This window comes from Solea solea, chromosome 18 (assembly GCF_958295425.1).
Source record: "Solea solea chromosome 18, fSolSol10.1, whole genome shotgun sequence".
NCBI lineage: Eukaryota > Metazoa > Chordata > Actinopteri > Pleuronectiformes > Soleidae > Solea > Solea solea.
Window position 1 is genome coordinate 17,129,676 of NC_081151.1, and position 14,011 is coordinate 17,143,686.

Sequence of the window (14,011 nt, forward strand, 5' to 3'; positions counted from 1 at the left end):
TAAACTAATAACTCACCCGTCTCTCCCCTTCCTCCCTTTAGAGACTCATCGTAATCATCCTCGGCGAAGAGCGACTCTCTGCATCATCAGCTCACACACGGAAATAAACCATCCTTTCATGTTAAATCTTGTTAACAGCGTTTCTTTTTTTATTACAAAACAGCATACATTAAACATTTTGCGAAGGGAATGCAAAGATGTTAACAAAATACCTAGCATCGTCCCTCATTTTGTCATTTTTATTTTAAATTAAAAAAAATGTACAAAAGTGCTTACATGGTGCAAATAATGAGAATTAAAAGGTCTATAAAAGAAAAGAGGGTAAAGAAATGTACAGTATATCCAATTTGTTACAATGAAAGCAGCGGAGCAGGAGAGATGTGGCTATGTTACATAGCGGTAAAAATAACTGGAAGCTGCTCGGGTAAACCGTTTACTAGGTAGTTAATCCTGTCACTGTCTGTAAATGCAACATACCCTATTACTTAACATGAGGTTAGTTAATAAATATCGCTTAAATAACCCACATGGCTCTTGGGTTTCTGTATAAACTGATCGATTAGTTCAACTACGAAATTGTAAAAAGCCTAATAACGTTTGTCACCGGCAATGATTACGTGTTTCAGACAATAACACAAAATAAACCTCCCATTGTTTTTATTACAATCACCAATTCCTGTGAATTTTTCTTTTCTTTTTTTTCATGGCACTTATTTTTTCCCCATTAAACCTCTGGATAACATGTTTGTAACTCGAGATTGTAACACTAAAAAGAAAGGTGAGCAAAATAACAGTATTACAATGTTCATTTGAGTTTTTAAATCGCTTCTCTTGTCCCTTGTGATGAACGGAGCTACGGTGAGTGTGTTGCTGGTGTAAGGCTACTCATGAATCCAGTCTTCAGAGGCCCCCGTTTTTCACTGGGCTCTCCATCCCATGATCAGTAACAAAACTCCCGATGTTTTTCTCATTTTTTTCTTCTTTTTTTGTTTTTTTTTAAATATTCTCTCCCAAATCTGAGGCATCTCATGCTTTTCTAAGACCTGTCCAGTCTCTGACAGAGAGGATCAGTAACTGTTCTCATGACCTGCTAAAATGTAGAGGTTGCTCAGAGCCGTGGGGTTGTCTGTGGGTCGACTCTCCAGGACCACCACCCTGCAGAAGAACCAGACACAAGGACAGACACGAGTTACAACGGAAGGCAGATGGATTACAAAGATACATGAAAATGGTAGACAAATACAGCGCTGAACTCCAACATACTGGAAGAACTTTATGTACCATAAATAACATGATAAACAATCCAGGGTGTACCCCGCCTATCGCCCTATGTCAGCTGAGATTGGCACAGCACCCGCCCGTGACCCTCCGGTGGAGGATAAAGCAGTAGATGGTGGATGGATGATGGATGTAAGGGTGCGTTCACACCAGAATTCGCACAACTATATTCCGTTTGCAGCATTTTTTGCTGCATTCCCACAGTTTCGGTCTATCTACCGATTTGTTTGGATGATTGAATGAATTGTGGCCCATTTTTAACGCTGCGTTGAGTGAGTGAGTGGACAGAGGAGTGGTGTTGACGGCAATTACTTGAGAATATGCGTACAAAACATACTTAAATAACACCACAATACAAGTAAACGAGGAAATGGACTCTGATCCACACACTGGTGTGAACTCCAACAGCAATCACAGGAGGTGGAGGTTGTTTTTTTTTTAAAGCTACAGCTTCTACAATATGTTTTCATATCAACCAGCGAGGAGACCGGAACAACAAGGATGAGATTCTCCGTGTCTGGGAGGTCCAAACTCTCCGGAGCGCCCTCCACAGGTACGATAGCAAATTTATGGCAGCTAAAGGTGCCGACTTGCCAAAAGGTATGAGCTGTTTTTAATGACTCATCAAAAACAGAGTGCAGGAATCACTCAGGTCATCTGTAGTGCCAGGTAACGCGACCCCTCCCCCTCCAGCTTGGTGTGAGCAGTCAGTCAGCTGCGTTTTATTATTGTTTGACAGTCGAAGGAGGTGACATTTCAGTCGCAATCGCAATCGCAACATAACAAGTTTATGGCATCATCAGTATCACACCATGCCAACAAGAAACTTTGTGTGGGAGTGTGGGAGAGTGGGAGGGCGGGGTTTGACACAAGGATGAACCCATTACATTTTCGGAGCAGCTCTGATGACGACGGTAAATACAGGAAGTTGCTATCACATTTATGGAACAATGAGAGACTGTTCTGCATTTCTTGAGAACAAAAGCGCTCATTAACAATAAAATCAGACATTCAGTATGTTGTGGCCAAAAAGGGTGCTTTTTTGGTGTGATATGAACAATAATTCAGATTCTAGAGTACATGGAGCCATGTGGTGTTGGAGCACTTTATAGTTATTGGAGTGACTGTTGCTATAATTGAACTTCATTGACGACAGGACTCGTGTTAACACCATCTCAGTAACACAGTGGAGCTTGTTAAATGGAATTTTAAGCGGCAGTAAGATGACAACTCGACTGTTACGTCAGTGGATGTATCTTCAGATGGCATTCGTCTCGTGGTGGTGACAGGAGAGATGAAATTACAGAGGCACAGAGAGACACTCAAACCAGGCTGGCAGAACCTGGGCAGCGGTGAATAAAACATGGAGGAGGAGGAGGAGGAGGAGGAGGAGGAGTGGCTAGGCACCATCAGGAGTCATCATCTGACTGATGGCTTCACTGCTGCTGCTGCTGCTGCTCTGAGCATGTTCTGTGTGTGTGTGTGTGTGTGTGTGTGTGTGTGTGTGTAGTACATTGCTAGGACAATCAACCAATCTCTGAGAGGATATTTTGGGTGGTCCTCTCAAATTTAAAGGGCCTTCAGAAGGTTGAGACTTAGTTTTATTGTAAGGTTTGGAAATGGCTTTAGGTCAGGTTTAATTTAGGTTAAAGGTTAGGGTTTGGAATCTAGTTGTGATGGTTAAAGTTAGGGTAAGGGGTTAGAAAATGCATTATATCTCAGTAAGATTGCTGTACAAGAGTGAGATAGTTAAATCCCATCCCATTCTGCTGAGTCTGCAGCTGAAAAAACAAACATTATGACATCATATCTTCAACTGAAGTGTTTCATGGATGTTTGAGTCAACTGACAGAAATGTAACCATCAGATAAATTATTGAACACAGTTTGTCAAAAATAGGAAAAATATTAGTTTCTATATACAGCACTTTATCTAGAACATATGCACTTGGCACTTTGGAGATGCAACTGCCACTTTATACAGTATCTCTGGATGTGTGTATTTGTATTGTTATTGTTTGCGCCCTTTAATATTTGTCAATCATAGGATGTTTGTTCCAGCAAAATATTTGAACTGGAATATATTTGGGTTGTGGACTAAAACATGCTACATCAAAAGACATTGGATTGTGATTTTAGAAGTATTTACCAATAGTTTTTAACATTTTCATACAAGAATTAAACTTGACATAATGTGGCCAAATGCTTAATGCTGCAACTTCCAGTCTCAGGTCAATTAAGACACAAAACTAGCCCAAATACGACCTCGGCTGACAGCAGAAACTTTAATTTGAGTCAAAATCAAAAGACAAACTATGATCATGTAGAAATAATTTTAAGAGCTCCTTTCAGAAATTAGCAATGATACACTGTAATTTACTATTATTTTATAATTATAATTAGTGAGGTGGAAACAGTTTTCGGTCTTTATGTCTCTGCTACATGATCAACAGATGCAAAAAGCACAGAACATAGAGACTGAGAGGGATTCAAGGCTGTCACATGTGGACACTGAGTGGCGAAAGTGATCAAATCTATCCAACAGAAAGACATAAACAGATTGAGACGACGAGCTTGAGGTAAAATGAAATTAGAGAGAGGAAAAACATGGCTGCAGGTCAAGTAGAGACACCAGCACAGTGAGAAATCAATGAGCAGCAGAGGGAGATGAGAACTGAATGCAGGAGGTGAAGCAGGCGGTTAGACGGTTTCCAGGTAATAGAAAAACACAAAGACCCTGTGGGAAGGTGGCCATTATCACGAGTGTGAGGTTTTATGGAAATAATGGGGGTGATAAATTATATGAAGAGGCAGATAAACAACACATAGATGTAAAGAAGAGTTACATTGAAGAGAGTTTTTAACAATTTCTTTCTTCTACTCATAATTAAGAAGCTAAAAACTCAGATAGCTAGATTTAATGATATGAAAAAACACCAAAATAGTTGATTAATTTAGTAATCAATTATCCATTGCAACCCTTGTGTGTGCAAGAAAAAAAAAAGCCATTTAAGATTATTTTACTGCTCCATGTTAGGTCACCTGTGCAGCTAAAGATGGAAATATCTCTGTACTGACCTGTCAGATCCGAGGAGACGGAAGACTCTGCTTGGATCACAGATCTCCTGGGTCACCTATGAATGAAAAAAAAACAACCTTAAAAGTTAAATACATGAAGAGAACATTAAGGCTGTTGCAGCTACATAAGAAGGCTAAGGATAACTTAAAATAATTGATCTTAATTGAAAGAACTATTACTGGTATAAACCTACAACAACATCACTGTAATTACAGATTGATCTGTTGTTAGTGTCAGTCTGTGTATTTTAAAACCCGTCAGAGTCAACAAAGTTCTGCACTGTGCTTGTGTTTGGATGCTGGGATGAATGTTTACATTGGGATTGGGTATTGTACCTTCAACAACATAATGTCAACATATTTTGTAACAGACTGTAGGTAAATGAGTGCCGTCTCTAGGGACTCAGTGTGTCAATGTGTACAATCCTGGAGCGTGTTCCTGTTCTAGTCACAAGGTGTAGCCTGACACTTTGCAGGGAATAACACAAGGGGCCCCTTTAAAACACACTCTCATGACGACAAGACATGAAAACATGTCGACAGACGTGACACCTGCTAGGTGTAAGTCCTTGGCTTCAGGAGAGATCTGATCTGTTTAAGTCTAAATGAGAACAAGGTCTCGGGTGTTCAGAAGAGCACCCACCGAGGCAAGCACGGTTCAACGGGTCTGCCCCCTTCGATACCTTCGCTTCTGAGGGGAATCATAACGAGACTACGGCTGAATTATTTAGAGCTGCTCCTCGTTGTGTGACAGGTTTCGTTTATGATCGAGCATAAATGTTGCATGGCTGCTGTCATTATAAAATCCTTGCTATGGGAGACGGGTTGAGCTGAGCCGAGCACAGACTCGACAAACTTGACCTCCTGTCTCGTCTGAGTGCAGCAGAACCACGTGTGACACGGCGGGCTTTCAAAAGTGCCGCCGCTATCGCCGTATCACTTTTCATAAAAACAGAATGCTTCACCTCCCTGTGATCTCTTGAACTTTCATTGTGCTCCTGAACAAGACTCGTGATCAGGTTAACGCGGACTCCCTCTTTGAAAGCCGGTCGAATTCATTACCTCGCCCCGACACAAAGACATTCTGTGTGGCTCCACCTGAGGTCCAATCTCCTCACATCACCTACAGCATGTTGCCATGCATAAAAACAGACAGCGCTCGGGGTCTTTGTTGTCCCAGGCCTAAGGCGTTTGTTTACGTGCACAGCGACAACGCTCGTATTCATGGAGGTGACACAAATTGCATACCAAGTTGTCACTGCAAGCCTAATAATAATTCATATATCAAATGAGGGTGATTGGTTTTTTTTTTTTTTTATCCTCTCTCAAAACACAGAATAAAACCATTTAATAAAATCATCTACGAGTCTTATTTTGTATTGTATTAATGTAGTTGAACCAACCCTTCAAATGGAGTGGATTTTGTTGAGAAAATTATCAATATTAGTATCAGCTGATACTGGCTTTAAAATGTATAAGCAGATATAAACAAATACGCCGAGATCCCCCAATACAACTAATGACTCACAGCCCACGGGCCACATACGGCCCCTTTGGGCATCCCTGTCCGGCCCGCAGTATGTCAGTCATAAACATAGATGAACAAGTATTTATGCTGCGCATGCAAATTGCTTCTATTTTGAAAAGCCTGACTTTTGGACGCACATATCCGTGTTTATTGTGTCTTTGTATGATGACAAATTTACACCAAAACAATACAATTTACTGCTTTTTTAGATAAGAGATCAAATTAAATTAAAGTCATTCAAATTTGGCCCGGCACTCAACAATATTTTTTGTTTCTCATGTGGCCCCTTGGGGAAAATAATTGCCCACCCCTGACTTAAAGTGTAGGCTGAATAGGCTGCTTCTTTGCTAGAACCTCTACAACTACTATAATTTCACTGCAGAAGAGATTAAATAACACCTGCATTTGGGTGCAGAGAAAATCTTAAATATATCGGTTACTGTCCAAGCACATATAACTGAGTATATACATATGTATACATCGGCATATTGGATAATGGCAAATAGTCCAATATTGTGCATCCCTAGATTATATGTTGCGAGTCCCTCTTTGTGTTGTCAGGTCCTAATTCCTTAATAGATATTCAAATTATTAACAGATTGAAAGGATGTATTAACTGTTTACATTAAAGACATTTAGTTAAAATATACTTAACTGCAAGAATTAAGCTTTTAATATGGTAGTTAAAAAAAAAAAAAAAAAGTTCTGGATTCTGTATTAACTGTTCAATCTACAACCAGTTGTGTTAAATTATGATTTCACAAAATGTGTAGTGGTTAAGGAGATTTCACCTCATTGGACTTGAAGCTCTTTCCCTGCATGCCATGTTTCCAGAAGGCCAGGACACTGTCCTGAAGGCACACTGATGTAACAAGAGAGGAAAAGTAAATCAGGTATTAGTGCACACGAAAATCATAGTATATGTGAGTTTACAAATAGGATGGTATTCTGGCGAGGTATGTACATCTAAATCCAGAAAATTTGGACATAAACCCTGCACAAATTACATGTGTATGTATTTCTTTGCACAGATCCAAAGTGAGTAAAGAGGCTTGTCTGACAACCTACCAACAGATTCAATGCAGAAGTCAAAGCTGAGCTCAGACGCCAGCTTCTTGTTAGACTTCAGTCTGCCTTGGAGATTAACAATCTTCAAATTTTCTGCAGAATTAAACAATAAAAGTTAGAACCTAAATTAGAGTCAGTGCAGATCTTACAGGTAGAATCATATACATCTACAGAATAAAAGAGATTATACATACGGTCCAAACACACCAACACGGTGTCTCTCTCCAGCTGGGTAACATGGATTGCATCCACTTGCTTATTAGCTGTGGAAACAGTAATGGTAATGGTGTGTTCACAGTGAATGCCATGCAACACTTTTATATGATGACATTACATACAAAGTCAATACAAAGACTTTCTAGAGGCCTGTTCGCAAGCACGTTCTTTGTGTTGTTCACATGCAGGGGAATTACTAGCAGTGTTTTTGATCTCAGTGGGCGAGTGCAAACAAAGCCATGTTGTAATGCCTTGTGAGAACAACCAAGAGGTTGGAGCATTGCTAAATATCTGACATAAAAGAACCAGTCATTGTAGAATTCACCATTCAACCTAAATGTCCTCAATTTGGTCTAGGGATGTCCCGATACAACTTTTTCACTTCCGATACAATACCGATTTTGCAGCCTTGAGTACTGGCCGATACCGATATTGATCCGATACGATATCAGCACGAATCATACATACTTTTATTACATATTTTGTAGTGTGGAATGTTAGAATAGGCTTGATCAAGTGATATTACTTAAACAGAGAACAATAGTCAGAAACAGTAGGTATGAGAAAAACTGACCCATTTATTATTAACCAATGGGTTACATACATTTTAACCTTCAACATAAGAATATTAGATTTTTTGCCATGTTAATTTCATACAGTCTATGGTTAATTTCATCAAGAGGAAAGTACCAAGTGCTAATGGGGGTGTTTTCAGAGCACCCGTGTTTCACAGGTAACGGCGTGTCTTCAGAGAACACCCCCCTTGTTTTCACTATTTTGGATTAGACCAACCCACACAGGGTGAGTGACTCGTCCCGCAGGTAAACCCGGAGCCCGAGGACCAGGCCCACAGACGTACTTCGCTCCGTGTGTGGAGCTTCAGGACACATTTAAAACACAGAATGCTCTTGGCATGGCTGGTTTTTGGGGTATAATTAACAAACGGAGGCTGTTGAAAGTCGACAGGTGGCGCTAGTTTCTGAAATAATGTTGTTTTAGCAGCTCGCCTCAGGATGAGCTAGGGTGGTGCTAATGGCTAACTCGCGCTGTGTGGCTTCGTAGCCTCTGATTTCAGAGGTTAAAGAAAAATGTTTAACCTCTGAAATAGCAGTAGCACACACACACTGTTGTTGTGATCACGTGGGCTCTACATGCATGCAACACGAAGAGCCCACGTGATCACAACGGGCGCTGCTGGATAGAAGTGCTGGAGCGAATGGACTGTTGTATCGGAGCGCTTATATGGGAGATTTTAGAGGCAGTCCGATATGATCCGATATGCGTTTTTTGGCTGATATCGGACCGATATCCGATATCAATATCGGATCGATCATCCCTAATTTGGTCCCTTGACATTCATCGCAACATTTCAGAATAATAAGTAACTTATTTGACTCACTTGTTCCGATCTCTGTGAACCAGGAGGAGCAGGAGTTGAGGTTGATGGTCTCAAAGCGGACAACCTGTCCCTGCTCTGTTCCCTGGCTGATGGCCACACACAACAGAGGATACTCCTGCTCTGGGACCACAAGCATCTCAAACACCTTTAGTGGGCTGGGAAGAGGGAAGTCGAAATGCTGTGGGGGCAAGAAGAGACAGCAGAGACACAGGTTAGTCAGGGTTTCCTGGTTTTGTAGTTTTGTACCGACATTTAGGAGATCTGTGGTGACGAGAAAGAAATGCAGTGGTGAACTGACCTTAATGAGCATAAACCTCTGCATGGGCTCATACCACTGCAACAAGACAATCCCAGACTGCAGCGCTCCACACAGGTATTTGTGGCCCGTGTATGGGTTTCTCACTATGAAGCAGACAAAATGTAGTTAGACCAAACTCTCATAAATTACATTTATGAGAGTTTAGGAGACACAAGAACATCATAATGATGAGATATCTGACAACATTTTTTTTTTAAAATTGGATTCAATTTTTATTTAACCAAGAATAAAACTTAGAAAACAAGAGCGTCCTGGCCGAGACAGGCAGTAGTACATATAGGTTTTAGACAGGACAGGGTTAGCAAAAAGAACACAATATAACACATTAAATATGTGTATACATGGGCAGAACATTTTCAACAGAAATATTGAATATAAAGTGGAATCCGGCAAAAATGTCCACATTTAAAAATAGTTAGAAAGTGCCCAATGAGACCTGATCCTTCAATTTCAGATACAGACGCTCTGTATTTCTCATTACAGCAGTGTTTAGATCTTATGTTGCTTGGTGACATTCCCCTGCTGCCCACAGGAAGTGATTTGTTTCATGTTTAAGACAGAAAACACAAAAGAAGCCTCTGAAATGTTTCAGAAGTGAATGCCACTGCTCAAAAAAACCTGGTATCTCCGCAGCTTGACAGGATTAATATCCTTCCTGCCCGCCGCTGTGCTGATGCTGCATACACACAAATGCACCTTCAGTCAGGTTTGATACTAGTAAAAACTGACCAAGCTTGTTTTCAGATGATGAACGCAGCATAGTTTTGGTTCATGATGACAAAACAGAAGCAGAATAATAACCTGAGGTTATTGTCTGCAGCTTTAATGCATAATATTAAGGTCTTAATTGAATAAAAACATAGACCTACCTAACTATAAGGACATGTTTCTTGTGTAAAGACAGTTTATTATGATGGAAGTAAATAAGCCCACTCACCAATGCAACACTTGTGACAGCCCTTTGTGTCTGGGATCTTAGTTGTCAGGGCAAATCTCCTGAGGAGAGAAAAGAGTCAAGTTGTTGTGACTACAGCCTTAAAGGAGCTGATGACGTCTGAAAACAGGGAAGTCAGCCAATGGTTCTCATTTCTCTCTCCGATCGGGGTCGTTTGTCACAATGGTCGACAGACGGGAAGAAAAAGACTGCACAGCGTGAGTGTGGCACCATGCTTACAGTTAGAAAAGCAGAATGTCACCTCAATCGCAAACCTGGAAGTGTGGTTGAACGATTTTATGCATATACGAGACAGCATTAAGAGTTAAATGGGCCTAATGATCTCACCTGGGTAAAATTTTGTCTGGGAAGCGATGAGTCTGGAACTGAGCAGCCAGTCCAGGCTTCTTCAGCTGCTCGAACAGTCCAATGAGGTTGTGTGAATACAGCTGGAAGTTTTTTCCTGAGGTAGAACACAGTCCATACAATCATGAACTTAATGTACCCATCTTAAATATGACAGTTAATTGTGTCATCACATTATAAATATTCTGAAAATAGTTCAATTCCAAATCCTGCATCCCACAAAGCAGCTACATAGAAAGGTTAGACGTGAACAGAGGTACATAAAAAAAAGGGAACAGTGTGGTGATGATGATGTGAAGCATGATTACCTTCTGATGAAGCCAGTTAGTAGAATATCAAATCAAGCCAGGTGAGAGGAGGATGGACAGTGGCCAAGGGAAGAAGAGAACAGAACAGAGGTTTAGTATACCAAGGGGTAAACAGCAGAAGGCAAAAATGGAAAGCAGACCTTGCGCTCTGTAATCCCATCCTCAAATGTTAAACCCAGGAAAGGTTTGAGTTCTTACGACAGCCTACTCACAACAGTCTGGTTTAAGGTTATGGATTTTTTTCCAGGACACGTAGTATTTCTATTTTCTAAAATGCGATTTTTTTTTTATCAGACACTGTGACCTGCAAATAATCAGCACATGAGCGGTTCTTTAGTTGGAGAACAGGCTGTAAAGTCAAATGTATCCCTCATGAATCACTGTGCTCATGAATAGTTGGACACAGTTCTGAGGACAGTTATTTTCGGTCTGTAGATATGGAGTAACTGTGTTGCCCTCAGGGGCAGTCAGATAACACAAGACAAAGAAGCAGCAGGTTACGACAGTGGCCAGTGAAGGAGGAGGTTGTTATAAGTCCGTCACTTACCAGATAAAGACATCAGGTTGTTGTTGATAACATACAGCCACGTGCACTTCCTTGGGAAGAGCTAAGGGAATAAAATAATAAGATAAATGAATTTGTAAACTGTATGTTAACTGAACCCCCTCCCCCAAATAGTCCAATAACAGCTAACTCGGCCCAGCAGCTCTGTCAGGCTTCAGATTTCTCTGCATATGTCACTGTCTTTATGGGACTCTAATAAGATCAAAATATTGTATTCAAGTAGTTTCAAAGATTGTGGGTTTTTTTCTTTTTGTTTTTTTTTGTAAGTCAAAATTACAAAATAATAAATAAGTTAACAAACTTGAAATCCTAATAACTTTAGAAGTTTTTAATTGCAGAATAAAGGACGTAGGTGGGTACTGTTTGTCATCCTACTATTCATACATTTTGTTCTCTAATACTATCTGTTGTTGATATGGTTGTCCAACTACATGATAGGTATTTGTAGTATGTGCTGTCCTGGATGCTATCAAGAGTTTAGCCTTTTTACTTGCAGCAACACTTTGGGAAATTTACATTCAAGCAACCTCAGCAGGACTGATGCCCACATCCAACATGTATTTATTCTTAATATCAAAATCAAACATGGGGCTTTAGTGTCAGACAATATGTTAACATTTCGTTTTATTTAATTGTATTGAAAGTATAAAAGGAAGTGCAGATATGTTTTTCATTAAACCCATGGATCAAGAAGCAAATGCAAAAGCAAACAGCATATACTGCAAGTAGTGCCTGTGTCGTGTCGTGGTAACTATAAATGTGGGGGGTGGTGATTACCAAACAATATGGAGGATAAACAGTGAGTGTTTTTATATATACACTTGTTCATACAACTGATTGTTACCTGTTCCATTGTGGCTTCATGAAGCTCATTAAGATTCAGGGTATAGATGCCATCCTCTGTCCCAAAGATGAGATACTGGTCTAAAAACAAAATAAAACAAATCATGCATTTGCCTTTAATCAAACATACTAATTCTGTTAGTGTTCACTGTATGAAGATGTACCTTTGGTGTCTGGATGAATCCATGATGTGGCACAGTTGATCTTCAGTGGACAACCATCAAACACTTTGGAGAAACAGGCTCCCATCTGCAATGAAAAGCACCGCAGATGAAAACAGGAAGACAGTGATGAGATGTCAGCCAAGGTTTAATAAGCTGGAGCTGGAGCTGGAGCTGGAGCACAGGCAACCACAAGGCTTAAAGCTCTGTGGACCCCAAATATCCACAGAATGCACAGCAGCGTTTCAGGCACAGAGATTGATAACAGTGCTCATGAAACCACGTCAGCAGGAGAGAGTGAAGAGAAGAGAGAGTCACTCACCAGCACTTTAGGAGTGGGTGGCAGGCCGTTGATAGCTGGTTTCTGAGGAGCAGCGCAGGAAACACAAACAGATAATGTAGATGCAGAACACAGGCGAACAATTATTTTAAATGCAGCTGTGTAATTTTGTACAAGCCTCGACAATGGACAGTGGTTTTTGTGACACCAAGGTTTCCTCTTTAACAATTGATGTTTGGTTCTTACAAAGAAATACAAGACAGTTGAGGTTTAAATGTGTTGGCAGTAGAAAAAGTATATATAAATATAGGTTATTTAAGATCATAGATTGTTTTTTATCTAGAAATCCAATTTAATTTAAAATGACAATTGTTAAAAATGTTATATATTTGCATCTTTGAACTCACAGGGAATTCCTTTTTCTCTTTCCGGTGCCTGTTGAGTGCTGGCTTTGGACTGTCTCCGTTCACACTGCCATCTGAATCATTATCTGTCATGTAAGAGCAGGCAAATGGAAAAATGACACAATCATTTAAAACCATACCGTCAAACACACAGAATCCAGATCCAATACAGATTTATATCATTTACATCTGTCGCTCTTACCTTTACACTCAGATTTACTGAGAGCTTGTAAAAACAAAGCAAGTGCTCATTTAGGAAACATTTGGGAATACTGATACAAATGGATGGCATATGAACGGGTTAATGCACAAAAAAGAAAAGGTAAGACTAACCAGGATCAGATGCATGAGACAAAATGCCAGGGCTGCTGACGCTCACAGAGAGGTAGTCAGAAGATGAGTGCTCCCCCTTGTTCCCCTGCTCAGGTGTGCTCTGTCTGCGAGCCGCCTGACTCGGCCCATTCTCAGAGTTTGGAAACCTCCGCACAGTCAGAGACCTCTCGTCGTTAAGGCCGAGTTCCTCTGATGAATTGTTTAATCTCGGCTGAAAATAGAGAGGACAGTTAATGGATAAAGATGGATAGAACTGGATAAATCCAAGTAGTAACAAATGTTTTTTCTCACTTTTGGTGGCAAAGGAGGAGGAGGAAGCCCTGGCTTCAGAGTTGACCTGAAATCAAAGCATTTTTTAAAAAGATGTAAAGCACAGCAATTAATGTTTGTGTGTTTATAATGACATTTAAAATCTATTGAAATCCCTCACAGCTCCACTTCTTCAAAGGCGTCTTCGAGATGGGTGACGTGTCCCCTGCAGGAATCAAAGACAGTGATGATGTAAAAAAAGTAATACCCATCAGAAACTCAGGAACGATGTTAATGTTTATGAACAAAAATCCCTCTGTAGACTATGAGACTAAGGGAGTGGATCTGGGAACCATCATGGAATTAAGCTTTTTCGAGGGTGTTGTCTATCTTAACTCAAAAAATGAAAAATGAATTTCTATTCTTGCTGTAAATTAATTCTGGGAGCAAAAGCATGGTCTACAGATACATTTCAGGATTTTAAATGTTGTCGTTTTTATCTCTTATCCATTAAATTAGCTTCGAAGCTGTGATGTAAATTTAAGTTCAATAAAAAGTATGTTAAGACCCTTGTTTGTTTTAAAACAACAGCAGGTATAAATAACACAGCCCTGCCATAATTTATACAAATTCTTCAGGCTGATACTTAGGAGGTTTTATTTGGACAAACCAGCCAGGGTGTA

At 40.2% G+C, this 14,011-nt stretch overlaps 1 protein-coding gene across 3 annotated transcripts in view; it reads right to left on the bottom strand.

The window, feature by feature from the left end:
• Positions 1 to 126: 126 nt before the first annotated feature.
• Positions 127 to 14,011, bottom strand: part of map4k5 (mitogen-activated protein kinase kinase kinase kinase 5) — a 34,021-nt gene continuing 20,136 nt past the window's right edge. For all 3 annotated transcript variants that reach the window (XM_058616201.1, XM_058616202.1, XM_058616200.1), the window contains 17 exons: positions 13,510 to 13,554; positions 13,371 to 13,416; positions 13,080 to 13,290; positions 12,750 to 12,832; positions 12,385 to 12,426; positions 12,066 to 12,150; positions 11,903 to 11,982; positions 11,041 to 11,101; positions 10,168 to 10,282; positions 9,823 to 9,881; positions 8,865 to 8,968; positions 8,567 to 8,744; positions 7,146 to 7,214; positions 6,952 to 7,044; positions 6,675 to 6,745; positions 4,356 to 4,411; positions 127 to 1,155 (listed from right to left, as the gene is read on the bottom strand). In XM_058616201.1, coding sequence (XP_058472184.1) covers positions 1,068 to 1,155; positions 4,356 to 4,411; positions 6,675 to 6,745; positions 6,952 to 7,044; positions 7,146 to 7,214; positions 8,567 to 8,744; positions 8,865 to 8,968; positions 9,823 to 9,881; positions 10,168 to 10,282; positions 11,041 to 11,101; positions 11,903 to 11,982; positions 12,066 to 12,150; positions 12,385 to 12,426; positions 12,750 to 12,832; positions 13,080 to 13,290; positions 13,371 to 13,416; positions 13,510 to 13,554 — 1,486 coding nt within the window. In that variant the 3' untranslated portion in view covers positions 127 to 1,067. The remainder of the gene's footprint in view (positions 1,156 to 4,355; positions 4,412 to 6,674; positions 6,746 to 6,951; positions 7,045 to 7,145; positions 7,215 to 8,566; positions 8,745 to 8,864; positions 8,969 to 9,822; positions 9,882 to 10,167; positions 10,283 to 11,040; positions 11,102 to 11,902; positions 11,983 to 12,065; positions 12,151 to 12,384; positions 12,427 to 12,749; positions 12,833 to 13,079; positions 13,291 to 13,370; positions 13,417 to 13,509; positions 13,555 to 14,011) is intronic.